General features: G+C 41.0%; 1 protein-coding gene and 1 pseudogene across 1 annotated transcript; one reads left to right on the forward strand and one right to left on the reverse strand.

Moving 5' to 3' along the window:
* Nucleotides 1-572: 572 nt before the first annotated feature.
* On the reverse strand, nucleotides 573-1,312 carry LOC105532403 (annotated as a pseudogene).
* Nucleotides 1,313-10,803: 9,491 nt separating this feature from the next.
* LOC105532404 (putative protein ZNF321) lies at nucleotides 10,804-11,517 on the forward strand. The gene is given in 3 exon segments (XM_011970580.1): nucleotides 10,804-10,875; nucleotides 10,877-11,474; nucleotides 11,477-11,517. Coding segments are annotated over 3 exon segments (711 nt in total).
* Nucleotides 11,518-16,734: the final 5,217 nt, after the last annotated feature.

Raw genomic sequence — 16,734 nt, forward strand, 5'->3', positions numbered from 1 at the left:
CTTCTTCCATGGAATGTGCTGATTTCAGATGAGGCGGCAACCAACGTAGAAAACACTGGAATTTTTCCTTGGAACTGGACTGTGAAGAGAGGTGCCTGCCACGAACATAAGCTACTGTCTTTTTTTTTTTTTTTCCCGACAGAGTTTCACTCTTGGTGCCTGGGCTGGAGTGCAGTGGCACGATCTCGGCTCACTGCAACCTCTGCCTCCTGGGTTCAAGCAATTCTCCTGCCTCAGCCTCCCGAGTAGCTAGGATTACAGGCATGCTCCACCACACCCAGCTAATTTTTGTATTTTTAGTAAAGGCAGGGTTTCTCCATGTTGGTCAGGCTAGTCTCGAACTCCCAACCTCTGGTGATCCACCAGCCTCAGCCTCCCAAAGTGCTGGGATTACAGATGTGTGCCACCACAGCTGGCCAGCTACTGTCTTTCCTTTGACCCTTCCTTTCTAGTTTTTAAAGATAAAGCAGGAAATAATCTCTGAAGATACTCAGTAAAAATTTCCCCCCAAAACACAAAAACACATGCTTCCCCTTCATTGATAAAAATTTACTGCAGTTTGGCACCTGGGTCTAGTTCAGCTGGCGGATGAGCTGATTGATGCGTTCACCCTAATAGCCAGGTGTGCCCATCTCCTTGAGGAAGCCCACTCTATTTTGGGTAGCATGATGGATCACTGAGAGGTGGAAAGGGAGCAAGAACCATGAGATCTCCTGGAAATGCTTCCCTGGGAGGGCAATTTCATCAATGAGGTTTTCCAAGCAAATGATGCCAAACTTCCCCAGGTGCTCCTCAATCACTGTGTTGTGTGTCAGAGGGATGGTCTTATTCTTGACCTCAGATTGTCCATGTTTCAAAATGAGTTCCCGGACACACTTCAGATTTGGAAATCCCCAGGACACGTAACGTTCCACTATATGCAGCATTTTTAGGTTCTAGGGGGTAACTTTTACAAAGACACCACTAAAAATTTTCTTTAGGCGAAGTCTTGCAATGGTTCTCTGCACCAGTAAACTCATGCTATTGATCTTTTCTATGTGTCCAGCAAAGGCCAAGGAATGTTTATCTGGTAATTCCAAGGCGTGAGGTTTCACTTCTAGTCATCTGAGACACACCTCGTCACGTTTCTGCTGCCAGGAATCATGTAGGAATGATTCCAGTCGTTTAAATCTGAGTCTTTTTCCTTTCCTCTGCTCCTTCTTTGCCGAACTGCCTGCTTCGCCTGGTTGGCTCTGAGGGCTTGATAAGCCTTCCTCTTTTTCAGGAGATTTTCTGGAACCAAAGGAGTTTTTCTTTGCTCTTGCTCCGCCATCTTTCTAGTGTTGCTCTTTTACTTTCTTCTTAATCAAACAGCAACAAAACCAGCATAAGCTTATTGATAAATGTCAAGTGACACTTTCATCCTACTGGGGAGAAGAGAGAATGTTGGGGATATTGTAAAATGAACTCCAAATACCCATCTAACGGGGGCGTCTACTACTCAGTGACAACCAATTATTGCCGATCTGACTTTTCAGGAAGGACTCCATATCTTTTTATGTTTAAAATGCTCATAGATAATTCAAATTTCAAAAATCACTGTGCTGATCAATGCTGTTTATGGGGGAAAATGTTCTGTGGTGGCTTCCAGTGGCCAGGTGATGACCACTAAGTGAGACTTATATTATTGGAGGAAAACATATTTTTGCAATTAATAAGAGTGTCTTGAGTATCCCTTTCTATCCAGAATTCTCTCTCGCATTTTAGCTCCCATAACACTGAATCTATAATTATTTACTAAATGCATTGTTTCTTCTAGTTTTCTCCTGACTAGAAGGTAGATTGGAGAAGGCAAGGAATTAGATTTCTGAGGTCCCCAGGACAGTGTTTCTTAAACTTGAGTTCAGCAGAAGAGTCTCTTAAAGGTCTTAGTAGCAGAGATTCTGGTTCCTTGAATCAAGGTGAATCGCACATATACACTTTTTAAAAAAAATACAGTTTCAAGATGATTTGGTTGCAGAATAAATCTCACATGACACTTTGAAAAACGTTGCTTTAAAGCAGTAGTTGGGCTTTTCCATTTTTCCCCGTTGGCCAGGAAGTTCTTGCTCTTTTGACCTCATGATCTGCCCATCTTGGCCTCCCAAAGTGCTGGGATTACATGTGTGAGCCACTGCGCCTGGCTGGAACTGCCCCACTGCCAACATTTTCATAAATAAATGTGCTCACTCAGTCCAGGTGGATCACAGGTAAAGAAGGCCAGTTTTGTATCATGCTCTTCTCCTCCTGCTTGATGGAGCGGGAGCAGAGGTGGGGCAGGGCACAAGCAGGCTCCATGACCCACTGCTCTGTGTTATCTAGCACAGAGCTGGGTCCCTTTATAGGATACTTTTTACTGTTCTTTGTTTTAAAAATTTACTGTTACACCAATGCATGACTTTAAAATTCTCACTTTTAGGAGAGTGATCAAAAGAAGCCAACTTGCTTTCTTACTTTCCTGGTCAATAGCAAGAATTCACGTATGATTTGAAGCTCCTACAGCATATTAGCCCAAACAAAGCATTGGTAAGCCAGAGACAGTGCAACCTTCCAGGTACAATTCTAATTGTTCCAGGAAAAGGCCAGTTCTGTGAGATATGAGTGCTCAAAAAAATTATTTTTTTGGTAAACCGGTATTGTCTATTCCTTATTTCAGATGGAAAAGTAACATTTATGTAAAGCAGCATTGTAAACAGAGATGTCCGTCCGTCCGTCCTTCCTTCCTTCCTTCCTTCCTTCCTTCCTTCCTTCCTTCCTTCTTTCCTTCCTTTCTTCTTTCAACAGGGTCTCACTCTATCACTCAGGATGGAGTGCAGTGGTGTGATCATAGTTCACTGCAGCCTGGAACTCCAGGGCTCATGCAATCCTCCTGCCTCAGCCTCCCAAGGAGCTGGGACTACAGGTATGCACCACCATGTTTGGCTAATTTTTAAAAATTTTTATAGACACAGGGTCTCACTCTGTTGTCCAGGCTGATTTCAAACTCCTGACCTCAAGCAATCCTTCTGCCTCATCTCCCAAAGCCACCATGCCAAGCCCTTTTCTTAAATATTCATATAGGAAACTTTTTTACCTTTATTGCCAACAAAGAAGAAGTATTGTTAGGATTAATATACCCATGAAAATCTAATTCTGACCTCTGCCAAGCACAGTAATAAGGGGGAAATGTATTTTGACTATTAAGTATAACTTTCTTACAAAATCTCTGATTTTAAATGATTGCCTGACACTCCGTCTTGGCATCGTTAGCCAAATAACCAATTTTTCATAGTTTGTTTTGTTTTTTGAGACCAAGTCTTCCGCTGCCTCCAGGCTGGAGTGCAGTGGTGCGATTTTGGCTCACTGCAACCTCTGACTCCTTGGTTCAAGTGATTCTCCTGCCTCAGCCTCCCAAGCAGCTGAGATTACAGTCATGTGCTACTGTGCCCAGCTAACTTTTGTATTTTTAGTAGAGACGGGGTTTCCCCATGTTGGCCAGGCTGGTCTCGAACTCCCGACATTGTGATCCACCTGCCTTGGCCTCCCAAAGTGCTGGGATTACAGACATAAGCCACTGCGTCCAGCCTAATTTTTCATTGTTAATGAAGCACTTTGACAGGGAAATTCACAGATTTTCTTTGCAGGTAAGCTAGGAGGCTTTCACATAAATACCCACTTAATTCCACTGACAACCTGGAAGGAGGGTTTTGTTTCTCATTCTACAGGTGAAGATGCTAAGGCTCAGTGAGGCTAATCTAGTTTCTCAGAATCACAAACCAAGTCAGTCCAAGAGCAGACATCAGCCATGCCTTAATTGTATACTACTTTGCAGAGGGCATATCAATTGAGATTCTTTTTGTTGCAGTTAACAAGAAGCAGCGGGAGTTTTGTAGTAACTCTCAGAGTGGATGGGAGGTTAGACAACCAAAGAACCAAAACAAGTCTTAGAATAGCTACCAGATATCTAGCCAGCAGGATCCACTCTCGGCTTCTCTTTAGAATGAAAAGCTCAAAAATTGTCTTCCTTATCTTAATTCAGCTTGCTGGCAATTCAAAGTACCAGGAGAGAAGTTCCTATTGTGCCAAATGAAATCACACACTCTTTGCTGGGAAAAGGCAAAGGTCCCGATCACATTTAGTGCCACCAAGACTGCTTATCCCTGGGAGAAATAATTCCCCTGTGTGAAATAAAGGTGCTCTTAGGAAGGGAAAATGGGTGCTGAGATATATCCTTCCTTCCAAAAAGTCGACGAAAGTCCATATGCACTGAGTGAGGGAGTTAGTTACATACACGAAAAGGAAAAGTCCAAGTGCAGTTATCCTTCAGGACATCTACTAAGAATATTCCCTAATTTCTCTGAATAATCCATTACGGAGCTTTCATACCTGGATTTGCTCAGATCCCTCATGAATATCTTCTTATATCATGGATCCACAACCACCAACTCCGATAAAATTTTTGCTGGTAGTTTTTACATAACTACTTTAGGCAAAAAATAGTACAATTGACCCTTGAACAAAGTGAGGATTAGGGATGCCAACCCCTGTGCAGTTGAAAATCTGAGTCTAAGTTTTGACTTCCCAAAAACCTAACTATTGGTAGCCTGCTGTTGACTGGAAACCTTATTGATAACATACATAGCCAATTAATACATATTTTATATGGTGTATGTATTAAATACTGTATTCTTATAATAAAGTAAGTTAGAGAAAAGAAAATGTTATTAAGAAAATCATAAGGAAGAGAAAATACATTTTCTATTCAGTAAGTGGAAGTGGATCATCACAAAGGTCTTCATCCTCATTGTGTTCGTGTTGAGTAGGCTGAGGAGGAGGAAGAGGAGAGGTTGCTCTTGCTGTCTCATGGGTGGCAGAGGCACCACATACAAGTGAACATGCACAGTTCAAACCCATGTTGTTTGAAGGTCAACTCTACTTTGATTTGATCTAAATGACCACCTCTGAGATTCCAAAAATATCTATATTCAGAACGTGATGCACAAAGACTTTTACTCACAGGCTTCATGATTTACAAGACGTGATATGCCCTCTCCTGTTCTTGGAAGTTTTGTCACATTTCTCACTCTTTGCATGTATCACTCAACTGCAACAGGATGAAGCAGTCTAGTCACAGCCCAAGCCAGGTAAGTCCCAACCACTCAGGTGGCAACAGACAGAGCTTGATGTCCAAAGAGTGTGACAAATGATCTTAGACTTCCAAACGAAATTTGTAGAGTGTCCTGATGGAAAAATCTAAGAATGAGAAATACCCTTCATTTCTAGTCAGGTTGGGAGTCAATATCAGAAAAGTTTGTCAGTGGTAGTAGGGTTCACACTACCACTAGCTGGAGTTTGGAGGCAAAACTCCAAGTCACTCATTCGTGCTCTAAATGCCCCATCAGTCTATAGAAAAGGCTGTCCCAGATAGGTACCCTTTGTCAGTGGAACTTCTCCAGTCCAGCTCGTACTTGGTTCACCAGTTACTTTAATTGTGGCTTTCCTAATTCATTGATCTCCTGCATTTGGACTTTGTACTGTGAAGGGAAAATTAGTCTTGGGACCCCAAAATCACTAAGCCAAGGGAAAAGTCAAACTGGGAACTACATCAGGCAAACTTGTCTCCTATTTTAATTCCTAAGTAAGATAGCTAAGAATACGAGTTACCTCCCTCACAATTTGCCCACGAGGAAATTCACTGTAGGCCTCAAGATCTTTACCCTAAAACAGTTCTGTTGAATTTCACAGCTTATCTTCACAGGTACAAAAAAGTCATCCCTCTGCTCATCTGAGGCAAATGCATATCTGACTGCTTCTTCTGCCCTGTATATGTAAAAATGCAGATTCACTGAGCCAGTGTATTCAGTGAATACACTGTGTATTGTGTATTCAGTGAAAGGCTGATCAAGGACTCAAAAGCATACAGCCTTTTGTCTCTTACCCACCTATGACCTGGAAGGCCCCCACCACTATCCACTTAGAATTATCCTGCCTTACCTGACTGAACCAATGTACATCTTACACATATTGATTGATGTCTCACATCTCCCTAAAATGTATAAAAGCAAACTGTATCCCAAACACCTTGGGTACATGTCATCAGGACCTCCTGAGGCTGTGGCATGGGTGTGTCCTTAACCTTGGTTAAATAAACTTTCTAAATTTACTGAGACCTGTCTCAGATATTTTGGGTTCACAGTACCTTAGCCCCCTCTGCCAGAGCTGGCTTGCTTTGTAACACGCTCCTGGCTTTTGACCTTGGTTGCATGTCTGCTCTCCATCCTCTGTGTCCAGTTCACTGTGGCACTAGATAGGGCACTAAGGGCACTTTCTTCTGGACTCTGGTTGGACTCTCCTTCAACTAGGGGAAAATTGGACAAGGAGGAGCTAGGCCATCTGTAGCGATGCTTTATCCCTCCTGTTGACCCTCAGGGTTAGTCCTGGGACAAGCTGTGAGGACGGGAGGAAAACAGAGGCTGGAAATTGGCCAAAACTTAACATTTGCCTGGGAATATCCCCACCTGGGTCAGCCTTTCAGCCTAGTTGATATTCTATTTGCTCTTCTTGACTTTACGAGCTCCCGAGGAGAGGTGACGGTAAGTTTACGAGCTCCTGAGGAGAGGTAATTGTAAGTCTACATAGGAATCAAGATGCAGCTAAATCACATGTGTGACCTGGCTAAAAGTTTTGCTCTGAGTTTTCCTCACATATCTACTAGGCTTATTTAGCCTTAGTAATACAGGGGGATATTTGGGGAGGGAGAATAAATTAGATATAGTACTTCTTAATTCCTATTTTAAGAGTCTCTATTCTTAAAAGATTATCTTGTTTAAACATTCAGATTATCCTCATCTAAAGATATCTTTTAGTCTCTTTTTGGCCTTTCAAAAACTTCTGACAGTAATTTCTACGCACTTGGAAATTAACTCTCACAGGGGGTTGCAAAATGGTGCCCCAGGCTTCTACTGGACCATCAGGCATGATTTGTTTTGCCATTTACTATGTTTGTATTTCAACAATTACATTTAAAAAATATTTCTAAGTGGTTCTTCCTAATTGCTTGTTCATGCGTCATGTTCCTGACATTCTTCCTTATTTTTATAAAGACATTTATTATGTTTATTTTTAATTCCCATTCTGTCTGTTCTACTGGTTCTGCTTTCTGTTTAGTAGGGTGTTCTGTTTATCGTCTGTCTGTTGCAGGCTGTTGTTCCTCAGATGTCACATAATTCCCACCTCCCCCCACCCCCCTCACCACCCCGCTGTAACTTTATCTTTATTGCTTTGGGACAACAATAGTCCTATGGCAGTACTTAGCTGTGGATTTTTTTTTTTCCCTTGAATGTAAAACATTTAGAATAGTGACTGGTGAAGAAAGCACTCTATACTTGCTAGCTAGGGTGTATTTTCTATGGCTACATAACAAATTACCCCAGACAGCGGCTTAACACTACACCTGTTTATTATGTCATAGTTCTGTAGGTTAGAAATCTGCCTGGGTTCATCCAGGGCCTCTAGCTCAGGGAATCCATGTCAGGCTGGCCTCCTACATCTGGAGACTCTGGGAAAGAATCCACTTCCAGGCTCATTCAGGTTGTTGGCAGAATCGCTTCTTGCAGTTGTTAGATGAATTTAGTCTTTTCTTGTCTTTAGTTGGATCACTGTTACCTTATAGAAGCTTCCCTCTGTTACTTGCCATGGGGCCCCCCATTTCAGAGCCCCTGTGCCACCTCATCAACTCCTTCTCATGGTTGGAATAGTTCTGACTTGCTCTTTGGCTAGTCTTTTAAATGAGTTTAAATGGCACATGTGATTAGATTGTGCCCACCTGAGAAAACCTCCCTTTTGCTTAATTCAAAGTCAACTGTGTAGTGCAATAATTTGCTAGTGTGCCATCACAAGATACCAGAAACTGGGTGGTTTAAACAACAGAAATGTGTTGTCTCAACAGTTCTGGAGGCTGAAAGTCTGAAATGGAGGCGTTTGGCAGGTTGGAACGTTCTGAGGACTGTGAGGGAGAATCCGTTCCATGCCTCTCTCCTACGTTCTGCCAGCCTTATGCGTTCCTCGGCTTGTAGACGGCCTTCTCCCTGTGTCTTTACATTGTCTTCCCCTTACTACTATCTGTCTGTATACACATTTCTCCCCCTTTTAAAAGTCAGGACATAAGTCATAATGGATTAGGGCCCACCCTAATGACCTACCTCATTTTAACTTGAACATCTGTAAAGACCCTGCCTTCCTTCCTTCCTTCTTCTTTCTTTCTTTCTCTTTCTTTCTTTCTTTCTTTCTTTCTCTTTCTTTCTTTCTTTCTTTCTTTCTTTCTTTCTTTCTTTCTTTCTTTCTTTCTTTCTTTCTCCTTCCTTTCTTTCTTTCTTCCTTTCTTTCTTTTCTTATTTTCTTTCTTTCTTTCCTTCTTTCCCTTCCTTCCTTCCTTCCTTCTCTCTCTCTCTCTCTTTCTTTCTTTCTTTCTTTCTTTCTTCCTTTCTTTCTTTCTTTCTTTCTTTCTTTTCTTTCTTTCTCTCTTTCCTTCTTTCTTTTTCACAGAGTCTCACTCTGTCACCCAAGCTGGGGCACAATGGTGTCATCACGGCTCACTGCAGAGGTTCCAGGGTTCTAGCAATTCTCCTGCCTCAGCCTCCTGAGTAGCAGGATTTATAGGTGCCTGCCCCCACACCCAGCTAATTTTGTAATTTTAGTAGAGACGGCGTTTTACCACGTTGGTCAGGCTGGATCACTCAAGTGATCCACCTGCCTCGACCTCCCAAAGTGCTGGGATTATAGGTGTAGGCCATCGTGCCCGGCCCATGTTTCTAAATAAGGTCATATTCACAGGGACTGGGAGTTAGGAATTCAGCATTCTTTAAAACCCATAAGAATTAGTAACCTTAATTAATCTGCAAAGTAAATGAGGGAACAGAGGCCAAAGAGGGTAAACCACTATCAGATGGCCTAGAACCCAGGCACGAGGACTCATTACTTCAGCCCTTCATCCTCTGTGTGTGTTCACAGTTCCCATTTAAATATGTATGTTATATTAAGGACTCCAACAGTAATTTGGAGTTTGGGAAAATTTCATATTCTGCCTTGATGGATTGGCAGATGAGACGTGTTTTAGGCAGAACCTGTTTATCAATAGGTGAGTGACTATGAAATGGGGGTAGAAACACACAGGGAAGAAACTAGATGATCTGCTGAAAATGAGAAGAAAAATTAGCTGCTGGACCTGCCAGCTGGCACCACTGCTCAAGTGGATTATGAGCTGAATATAGAAAATGTTAGGGAACAAAGAGCTGTATGAGTGTTCACAGCTGCTCTCCTCACATGTGTGACCCCTTCCCAAACATATTTTCTGAACGAACCACTTTCAGCAGGAAAGTGGTCTCTCTACGAGGAATAACAAACAAGACAGTCTCTACAACTGCTTGGGCAAAGAGAAGCTTTGCCGTGGAGGGGTCTGCTCTTACCTGTGTTCTGCAGAATGCTCTGCAGAGAAACACTCACTTTGTTCATGATTTGTCTAATTCCTGGAAAACATCAGCACTATAATTTAGGATTAGAGTCTATTGAAAAGATTTGCCGGCATTTAAAAAATATCAGGAAACAATGCGGTGAACTGCAGACTTTCTGAGAAATCCGGAATAATTTGGCCCACACATTTCCTCTCAATTGAGAACACAAGGTTTGGAATCAGGCCAGGTGACCTAGGTTATAGCTCTGGCTCTAACTACATGACCTTGTCCAAGTTACTTAATGTTCATAAACCTCCATTTATCTATCAATAAACAGGCCTAATAATACATACATACCTCATGGGGATGCTGTGAAGATGAGATGAAATCCATCATCAAGGAATGTTAGCTAGAATCAGAATCCTCATCACTACTACATTCTCGAAGTCTCCTTAGATTCAAATTGAACATTTTTAGGAATAATTTTTAAAAATAAAATCTACCTTTTCTTTGTAAATTTGCTTTTTAGTTTAATGCTTAATATTTTGGTCAGTTTAATGAACTCTTTCAGCATCCTAAAATTACATTAATATTCAGGACAACATTGCTTACTAAACTGTTTGGATTAGAAAATACAACATGAATGCAGTAAATTCTCTGGATTCAGAGTCCAGAGTGCTCACCATTACATCATAGAGCCCTATGATAAAATGCAGTAAATTCTCTTGTCAGGATTGCAAACTGACTCAATTGAAAAAACACTGTTTTATTTTTCTTATTTATTTATTTAGACAGAGTCTCTGTAGCCCAGGCTGGAGTACAGTGGTGTGATCATAACTCACTGCAGTCCTGAATATCAGGGTTCAAGTGATCCTCCCATCTCAGCCTCCCAAGTAGCTGGAACTACAGATATGCACTACCATGCCTGGCTAATTTTACATTTTTTTGTAGAGATGGTGTCTTGCTCTGTTGCCCAGGCTGGTCTCAAACTCCTGAACTCAAGTGATCCCCCACCTTCGCCTCCCGAAGTGTTGGGATTACAGGCGTGAGCCACTGCACCTAGCTAGGGAAAAGAATACTAAATGTGAACATCAAGAACCTTGATGTTATTTAACAGCCTTGTCACTAGCCAGTGGTATGTCCTCCAATGCCTTAAATCTTGGCTTCCTTCTTCATCAGATTTAGTAACTAAAGAAGCATAAATGAGTAAGCAATAAAGGACTCATAAAATAAAGGGTCTTGAGTTCTCTGGTGCTGCTATACCAGGGAAGTGGGGTCCCCACAGACCTGGAAATTCTGGCCCCTCTTTCTCAACTGAGTACAAATTGAGACGTCTGGGATTGATTTCCAAAGACTCATGTTATGTAAGGAAGCCACCAACAAGAGCAAGGAAAAGGAGCCAGGGATAGCTCTTCCTCAGGGACACTTGAGGAATGTGGCTATAGAATTTCAGGGATGTGGCTATAGAATTCTCAGTGGAGGAGTGGAAATGCCTGAACCCTATGCAGAGGGCTTTATACAGGGAAGTGATGTTGGAGAACTACAGGAACCTGGAGTCTGTGGGTAGCTCTTTAAAATCCATGATGGAGTTCTCATCAACAGGGCAAGGCAATACAGAAGTGTTCCACACAGGGACTTTGGAAAGACATGAAAATGATCACATTGGAGATTTTTGCTTCCCAGAAATTGAGAAAGATATGCATGACTTTCAGTTTCAGTGGCAAGAAATTGAAAGAAATGGCCATGAAGCACCCATGACAGAAATCAAAGAGTTAACTGGTAGTACAGACCGACATAATCAAAGTCATGCTAGAAACAAGCCTATTAAAGACCAGCTTGGATTAAGCTTTCATTTGCATCTGCCTGAACTGCACATATTTCAGACTGAATGGAAAATTGGTAATCAAGTGGACCTGTCTATCAATGATGCTTCCTCAGCTTCAACATCCCAAATAATTTCTTGTAGGCTCAAAACCCATATTTCTAATAAGTATGGGAAGAATTTCCTCCATTCTTCATTATTCACACAAATACAGGAAGTACACATGAGAGAAAAACCTTTCCAATGTAATGAGTGTGGCAAAGCCTTTAATTATAGCTCACACTTAAGGAGACATCACGTAACCCATTCAAGAGAGAAACAATATAAATGTGATGTATGTGGCAAAGTCTTTCATCAGAAGCAATACCTTGCCTGCCACCATAGAGTTCATACTGGAAATTAGTTGGCAGTCTAAAACTGGGATTTCAGCAGTAAAGACTGAAAATGTCAAAATTAGGATAATTGCTTGGACAGAATATTTGACGTTATTAGAGTGAATTATAAGTTGGATGATAAATTTATAGATATGAAAGGAGCTAGATGACCATAAATTATCTTTGGGAAGAAGAGTGGGAACTAGAGGGAGAGAGGTCAAGAGAGATTCACAATAGTCTATGCATCATTATAAATGTGCACATGTCCTCGTGGTCAGGCAGCAATGTTTGAAGATACAGGTGAGTGCCTGAAATGAAGAAATACAGCTTTGCTAAAACAACATGCTGACCAAAAATAAAAATAAAAAGAAGAAGGCCGGTCACGGTGGCTCACGTCTGTAATCCCAGCACTTTGGGAAGCTGAGGTGGGTGATCACCTGAGGTCCGGAGTTCAAGACCAGCCTGGCCAACATGGCAAAACCCTGTCTCTACTAAAAGTAAAAAAATTAGCTGGGTATAGTGGCATGTGTCTGTAATCCCAGTTACTGGGGGGCTGAGGCAGAAGGATTGCTTGAACCTGGGAGACAGAGTTTGCAGTGAGCCAAATCATGCCACTGTACTCCAGCCTGGGCAACAGAGTGAGACTCCATCTCAAAAAAAAAAAAAAAAAAAAAAAAAAAAAAAAAATAGGAAAAGGAGAAGAAAAGGAAAAGAAAGACAAGAGAAAAAAGTCTTTGGGCCTAACAAAGTACTGAGTAGGCATGAGGTCGGAGAGTCAATGTCCATTGAATTTTTGTGGCTTTCAACACTGCTGGTTCATCAGAGGAATAGATGGGTTACAAACCATCTTGCTGGGAATCAATAGGAAAGTAAATGATGTGAAAGTAGAGAGAAATCTTTTGAGTTTAGGAGTGAAAAGAAGGAAAGACTGCATATGGTAGCCAAAAGGGATGAGGAGGGGAAGGGAAGAGAAATATGTCATCTATGGAGATAGAGGGAAGGAAGCATATTATCAGGGAAAGGTTGAGGTGAGATCACAGGGCACTCACATAATCAAGTGGAATTAAGCTCTGAAATGTTAGCCTAAAATAGTAATAATCTTTACATATTTACTTATTTGGCAGAATGATTAGCTGAGAAGCAAACTCTTTGTTAAAAGCAACTTCTCTGTTTCTGGAATTCATCCTTATTATTTTAAATAAAGGTAGACTGTAACTAGACTAAGTTATAAATGTGTTGGTGTTAAAGGTGTGATATTACCTTATTAATTTGAATGACTGGCCCTGATTTCTTCCAATTTAAAAATTTTATTTAGCTAGTCCAGGGAGTCTTGTTTTGCTTGACAGCTGCCTCTGATGCTGGCACACAGTGACCTCTTTCCAACCTTCTGCATCCAGCCTTTATGAGAAGGGGAGCTAACAAACTAATTAGACTGGTAGCTTAAAAAAATATCAATCTTGGTGCACACCCAGGCCAAAAAGTCTTACATATACAAAAACAGAACATTTGCGTCTGCCCAACTGTGCAAGACTGCTAGCCTCAGGCTTTTATCTCACACTTAAAAACTGGTTTTATTTTGCACTTTGGAATACTGTGTAGAAGTCTGACACATTTGTAGGATTAAAAACGACATTCGAAATGATGAGATCTACATTGGGAAAATTAAGTGTGAACAGATTTGGAGATATAACTGAACAATTTGTCACTGATGGAAATGTGCAAGCTCTGCCTCCCAAGTTCAAGTGATTCTCCTGCCTCAGCCTCCTGAATAGCTGGGACTACAGGCGCCTGCCACCATGCCTGGCTAATTTTTGTATTTTTAGTAGAGATGGGGTTTCAGCACACTGACCAGGCTGGTCTCGAACTCCTGACCTCATGCCATCCACCCACCTTGGCCTCCCAGAGTATTGGGATTACAGCCGTGAGCCACTGCACCCACCCAAAAAGGTGTTAATTTCTTATACCGCATAAAGAAAAAAAAACATGTATTAATAGTTGGCTTGTGAAATATGGTATTTTCTGCCCAGCTCCTGGTAGAATTGTTTTTGCTGAACATGACTATCATGTCAGTAGGGTTTTAGTTATCAGTGCCAGAAGGGAAGTCGAAGATAAGGCACAATATTTCTCAATCCACTGGCCACCTGCATCAGAATTACTTAAGGTGTTGTTTAAGGAAATGCAGCTTCCGGCGGGGCACGGTGGCTCACACTTGTAATCCCAGCACTTTGGGAGGCCGTGGCAGGTGGATCACGAGGTCAGGAGTTTGAGAACAGCCTGGCCAATATGGTGAAACCCTGTCTCTACTAAAAATACAAAAATTGGCTGGGTGTGGTGGCACACACCTGTAGTCCCAGCTGCTTGGGAGGCTGAGGCAGGAGAATCGCTTGAACCCAGGAGGAGGAAGTTACAGTGAGCAGAGATGGTGCCACTGCACTCCAGCCTGGGCAACAGAGCAAGACTCCATCTCAAAAAAAGAAAATGCAGATTCCACGTTTTCATACTGGATCTACTGAATCTCTGCAGGAGGGTCCTGATAATTCACTATTTTAATAAGCACTTAGGTGTTTCTTATGAAAACCAAAGTTTGAGAACTAGATTTTGAAACATACAACTATACTTAGATTCAGTACTGTTCAGAGGGAGCAAAAATTGGTGTATCCTTTACAATGTGCCAATTTTTCATGCAATCTCTTTACCAGAATTTAAAATGTACACATCCTTTGACGTAGCCATTCCATTTCTAGGAATTTATCTAACAGAATAATTGAATAAGTGTGCATGGACATTCGTTAAAACAAACTGTCCATTACAAAATTGCTATTGTAGGAGAAAAGTGGTAATAACGTAAATGCCTACCAAGGAATGTTATGTATCAAATACTGTTCTAAGCACTTCAAAAGCAGTTAAGTCATTTAATCCTCATAACATTATATAGTAATAGAATATAAAACATATATTAAAATATAATCTTAATACTATTATTATCCCTCATTTTACAGATGACAAAGCTGAGGCACAGAACAATTAAGCACTTATCCAAAAATCACACTGCCGGTAAGCGGCACAGCCAGGACACAAAGCCAGGTAGTCTGGCTCTAGAGTCTGTGGGCTTAATCCTGTACTATTTGCCTCTCTCAACATTCTACTGCCTTCACATAATCATTATATATATTTTTAATTTACAAAAATTAAATTTAAACATGAGTGAGCTAGTATAGGTGGCTTTCTTTTTCTTTTTCTTTATTTATTTTATATACTTTACGTTCTGGGATACATGTACAGAACATGCAGGTTTGTTACATAGTATACACATGCCATGGTGGTTTGCTGCACCCATCAAACCGTCATCTAGATTAGGTAGTTCTCCTAATGCTATCCCTCCCCTAGCCCTCCACCCCGCAAAAGGCCCCGGTGTGTGATGTTCCCCTCCCTGTGTCCAAGTATTCTCATTGTTCAACTCCCAATTATGAGTGAGAACATGTGGTGTTTGATTTTCTGTTCCTCTGTTAGTTTGCTGAGAATGATGGTTTCCAGCTTCATCCGATCCCTGCAAAGGACATGAACTCATACTTTTTTATGGCTGCATAGTATACTGTGTTGTATATGTGCCACATTTTCTTAATCCATTCTATCACTGATGGACATTTGGATTGGTTCCAAGTCTTTGCTATTGTGAACAGTGCCGCAATAAACATACGTGTGCATGTGTCTTTATAGTAGAATGATTTGTAATCCTTTGGGTATATACCCAGTAATGGGTCAAATGGTATTTCTGGTTCTAGGTCCTTGAGGAATGGCCACACTGTCTTCCACAATGGTTGAGCTAGTTACACTCCCACCAACAGTGTAAAAGTATTCCTATTGCTCCACATCCTCTCCAGCATCTGTTGTTTCCTGACTTTTTAATGATCACCATTCTAACTGGCATGAGATGGTATCTCATTGTGGTTTTGATTTGTATTTCTTTGATGATCAGTGATGATGAGCTTTTTTTCCATGTTTGTTGGCTGCAAAAATGTCTTTTTTTGAGAAGTGTCTGTTCATATCCTTTGCTCACTTTTGAATGGGGTTGTTTGTATTTTTCTTATAAATTTGTTTAAGCTCTTTGTGGATATTAGCCCTTTGTCAAATGCATAGATTGCAAAAACTTTCTCCCATTCCGTAGGTTGCCTGTTCACCCTGATGGTAGTTTATTTTGCTGTGCAGAAGCTCTTGAGTTTAATTAGATCCCATTTGTCAATTTTGGCTTTTGTTGCCATTGTTTTTGGTGTTTTAATCATGAAATCTTTGCCCTTGCCTATGTCCTGAATGGTATTGCCTAGGTGTTGTTCTAGGGTTTGTATGGTTTTAGGTCTTACGTTTAAGTCTTTAATCCATCTTGAGTTAATTTTTGTATAAGATGTAAGGAAAGGGTCCAATTTCAATTTTCTGCATATGGCTAGCCAGTTTTCCCAAAACCATTTATTAAATAGGGAATCCTGTCCCCATTTCTTTTTTTTGTCAGGTTTGTCAAAGATCAGATGGTTGTAGATGTGTGGTGTTATTTCTGAGGCCTCTGTTCTGTTCCATTGGTCTATGTATCTGTTTTGGTACCAGTATCGTGCTATTTTGGTTACTATAGTCTTATAGTATAGTTTGAAGTCAGGTGGTGAGATGCCTCCAGCTTTGTTTTTTTGTTTTTTTGTTTTTTTTTTTGCATAGTGCATAGGATTGTCTTGGTTATACAGGCTCTTTTTTGGTTCCATATAAAAATTAAAGTAGTTTTTTCTAATTCTGTAATGAAAGTCAGTGGTAGCTTGATGGGGATACCATTGAGTCTGTAAATTACTTTGGGCAGTATGGCCATTTTCACCATATTGATTCTTCCTATCCATGAGCATGGAGTGTTCTTCTGTTTGTTTGTGTTCTCTTTTATTTTGTCGAGCAGTGGTTTGTAGTTCTCTTTGAAGAGGTTCTTCACATCCCTTGTAAGTTGGATTCCTAGGCCTTTTATTCTCTTTGAGGCAATTGTGAATGGGAGTTCACTCATGATTTGGCGCTCTCTCTATTATTGGTGTATAGGAATGCTTATGATTTTTGCACAGTGATTTTG

The sequence above is a fragment of the Mandrillus leucophaeus genome, unplaced genomic scaffold (genome assembly GCF_000951045.1).
Source record: "Mandrillus leucophaeus isolate KB7577 unplaced genomic scaffold, Mleu.le_1.0 Scaffold956, whole genome shotgun sequence".
Lineage (NCBI taxonomy): Eukaryota > Metazoa > Chordata > Mammalia > Primates > Cercopithecidae > Mandrillus > Mandrillus leucophaeus.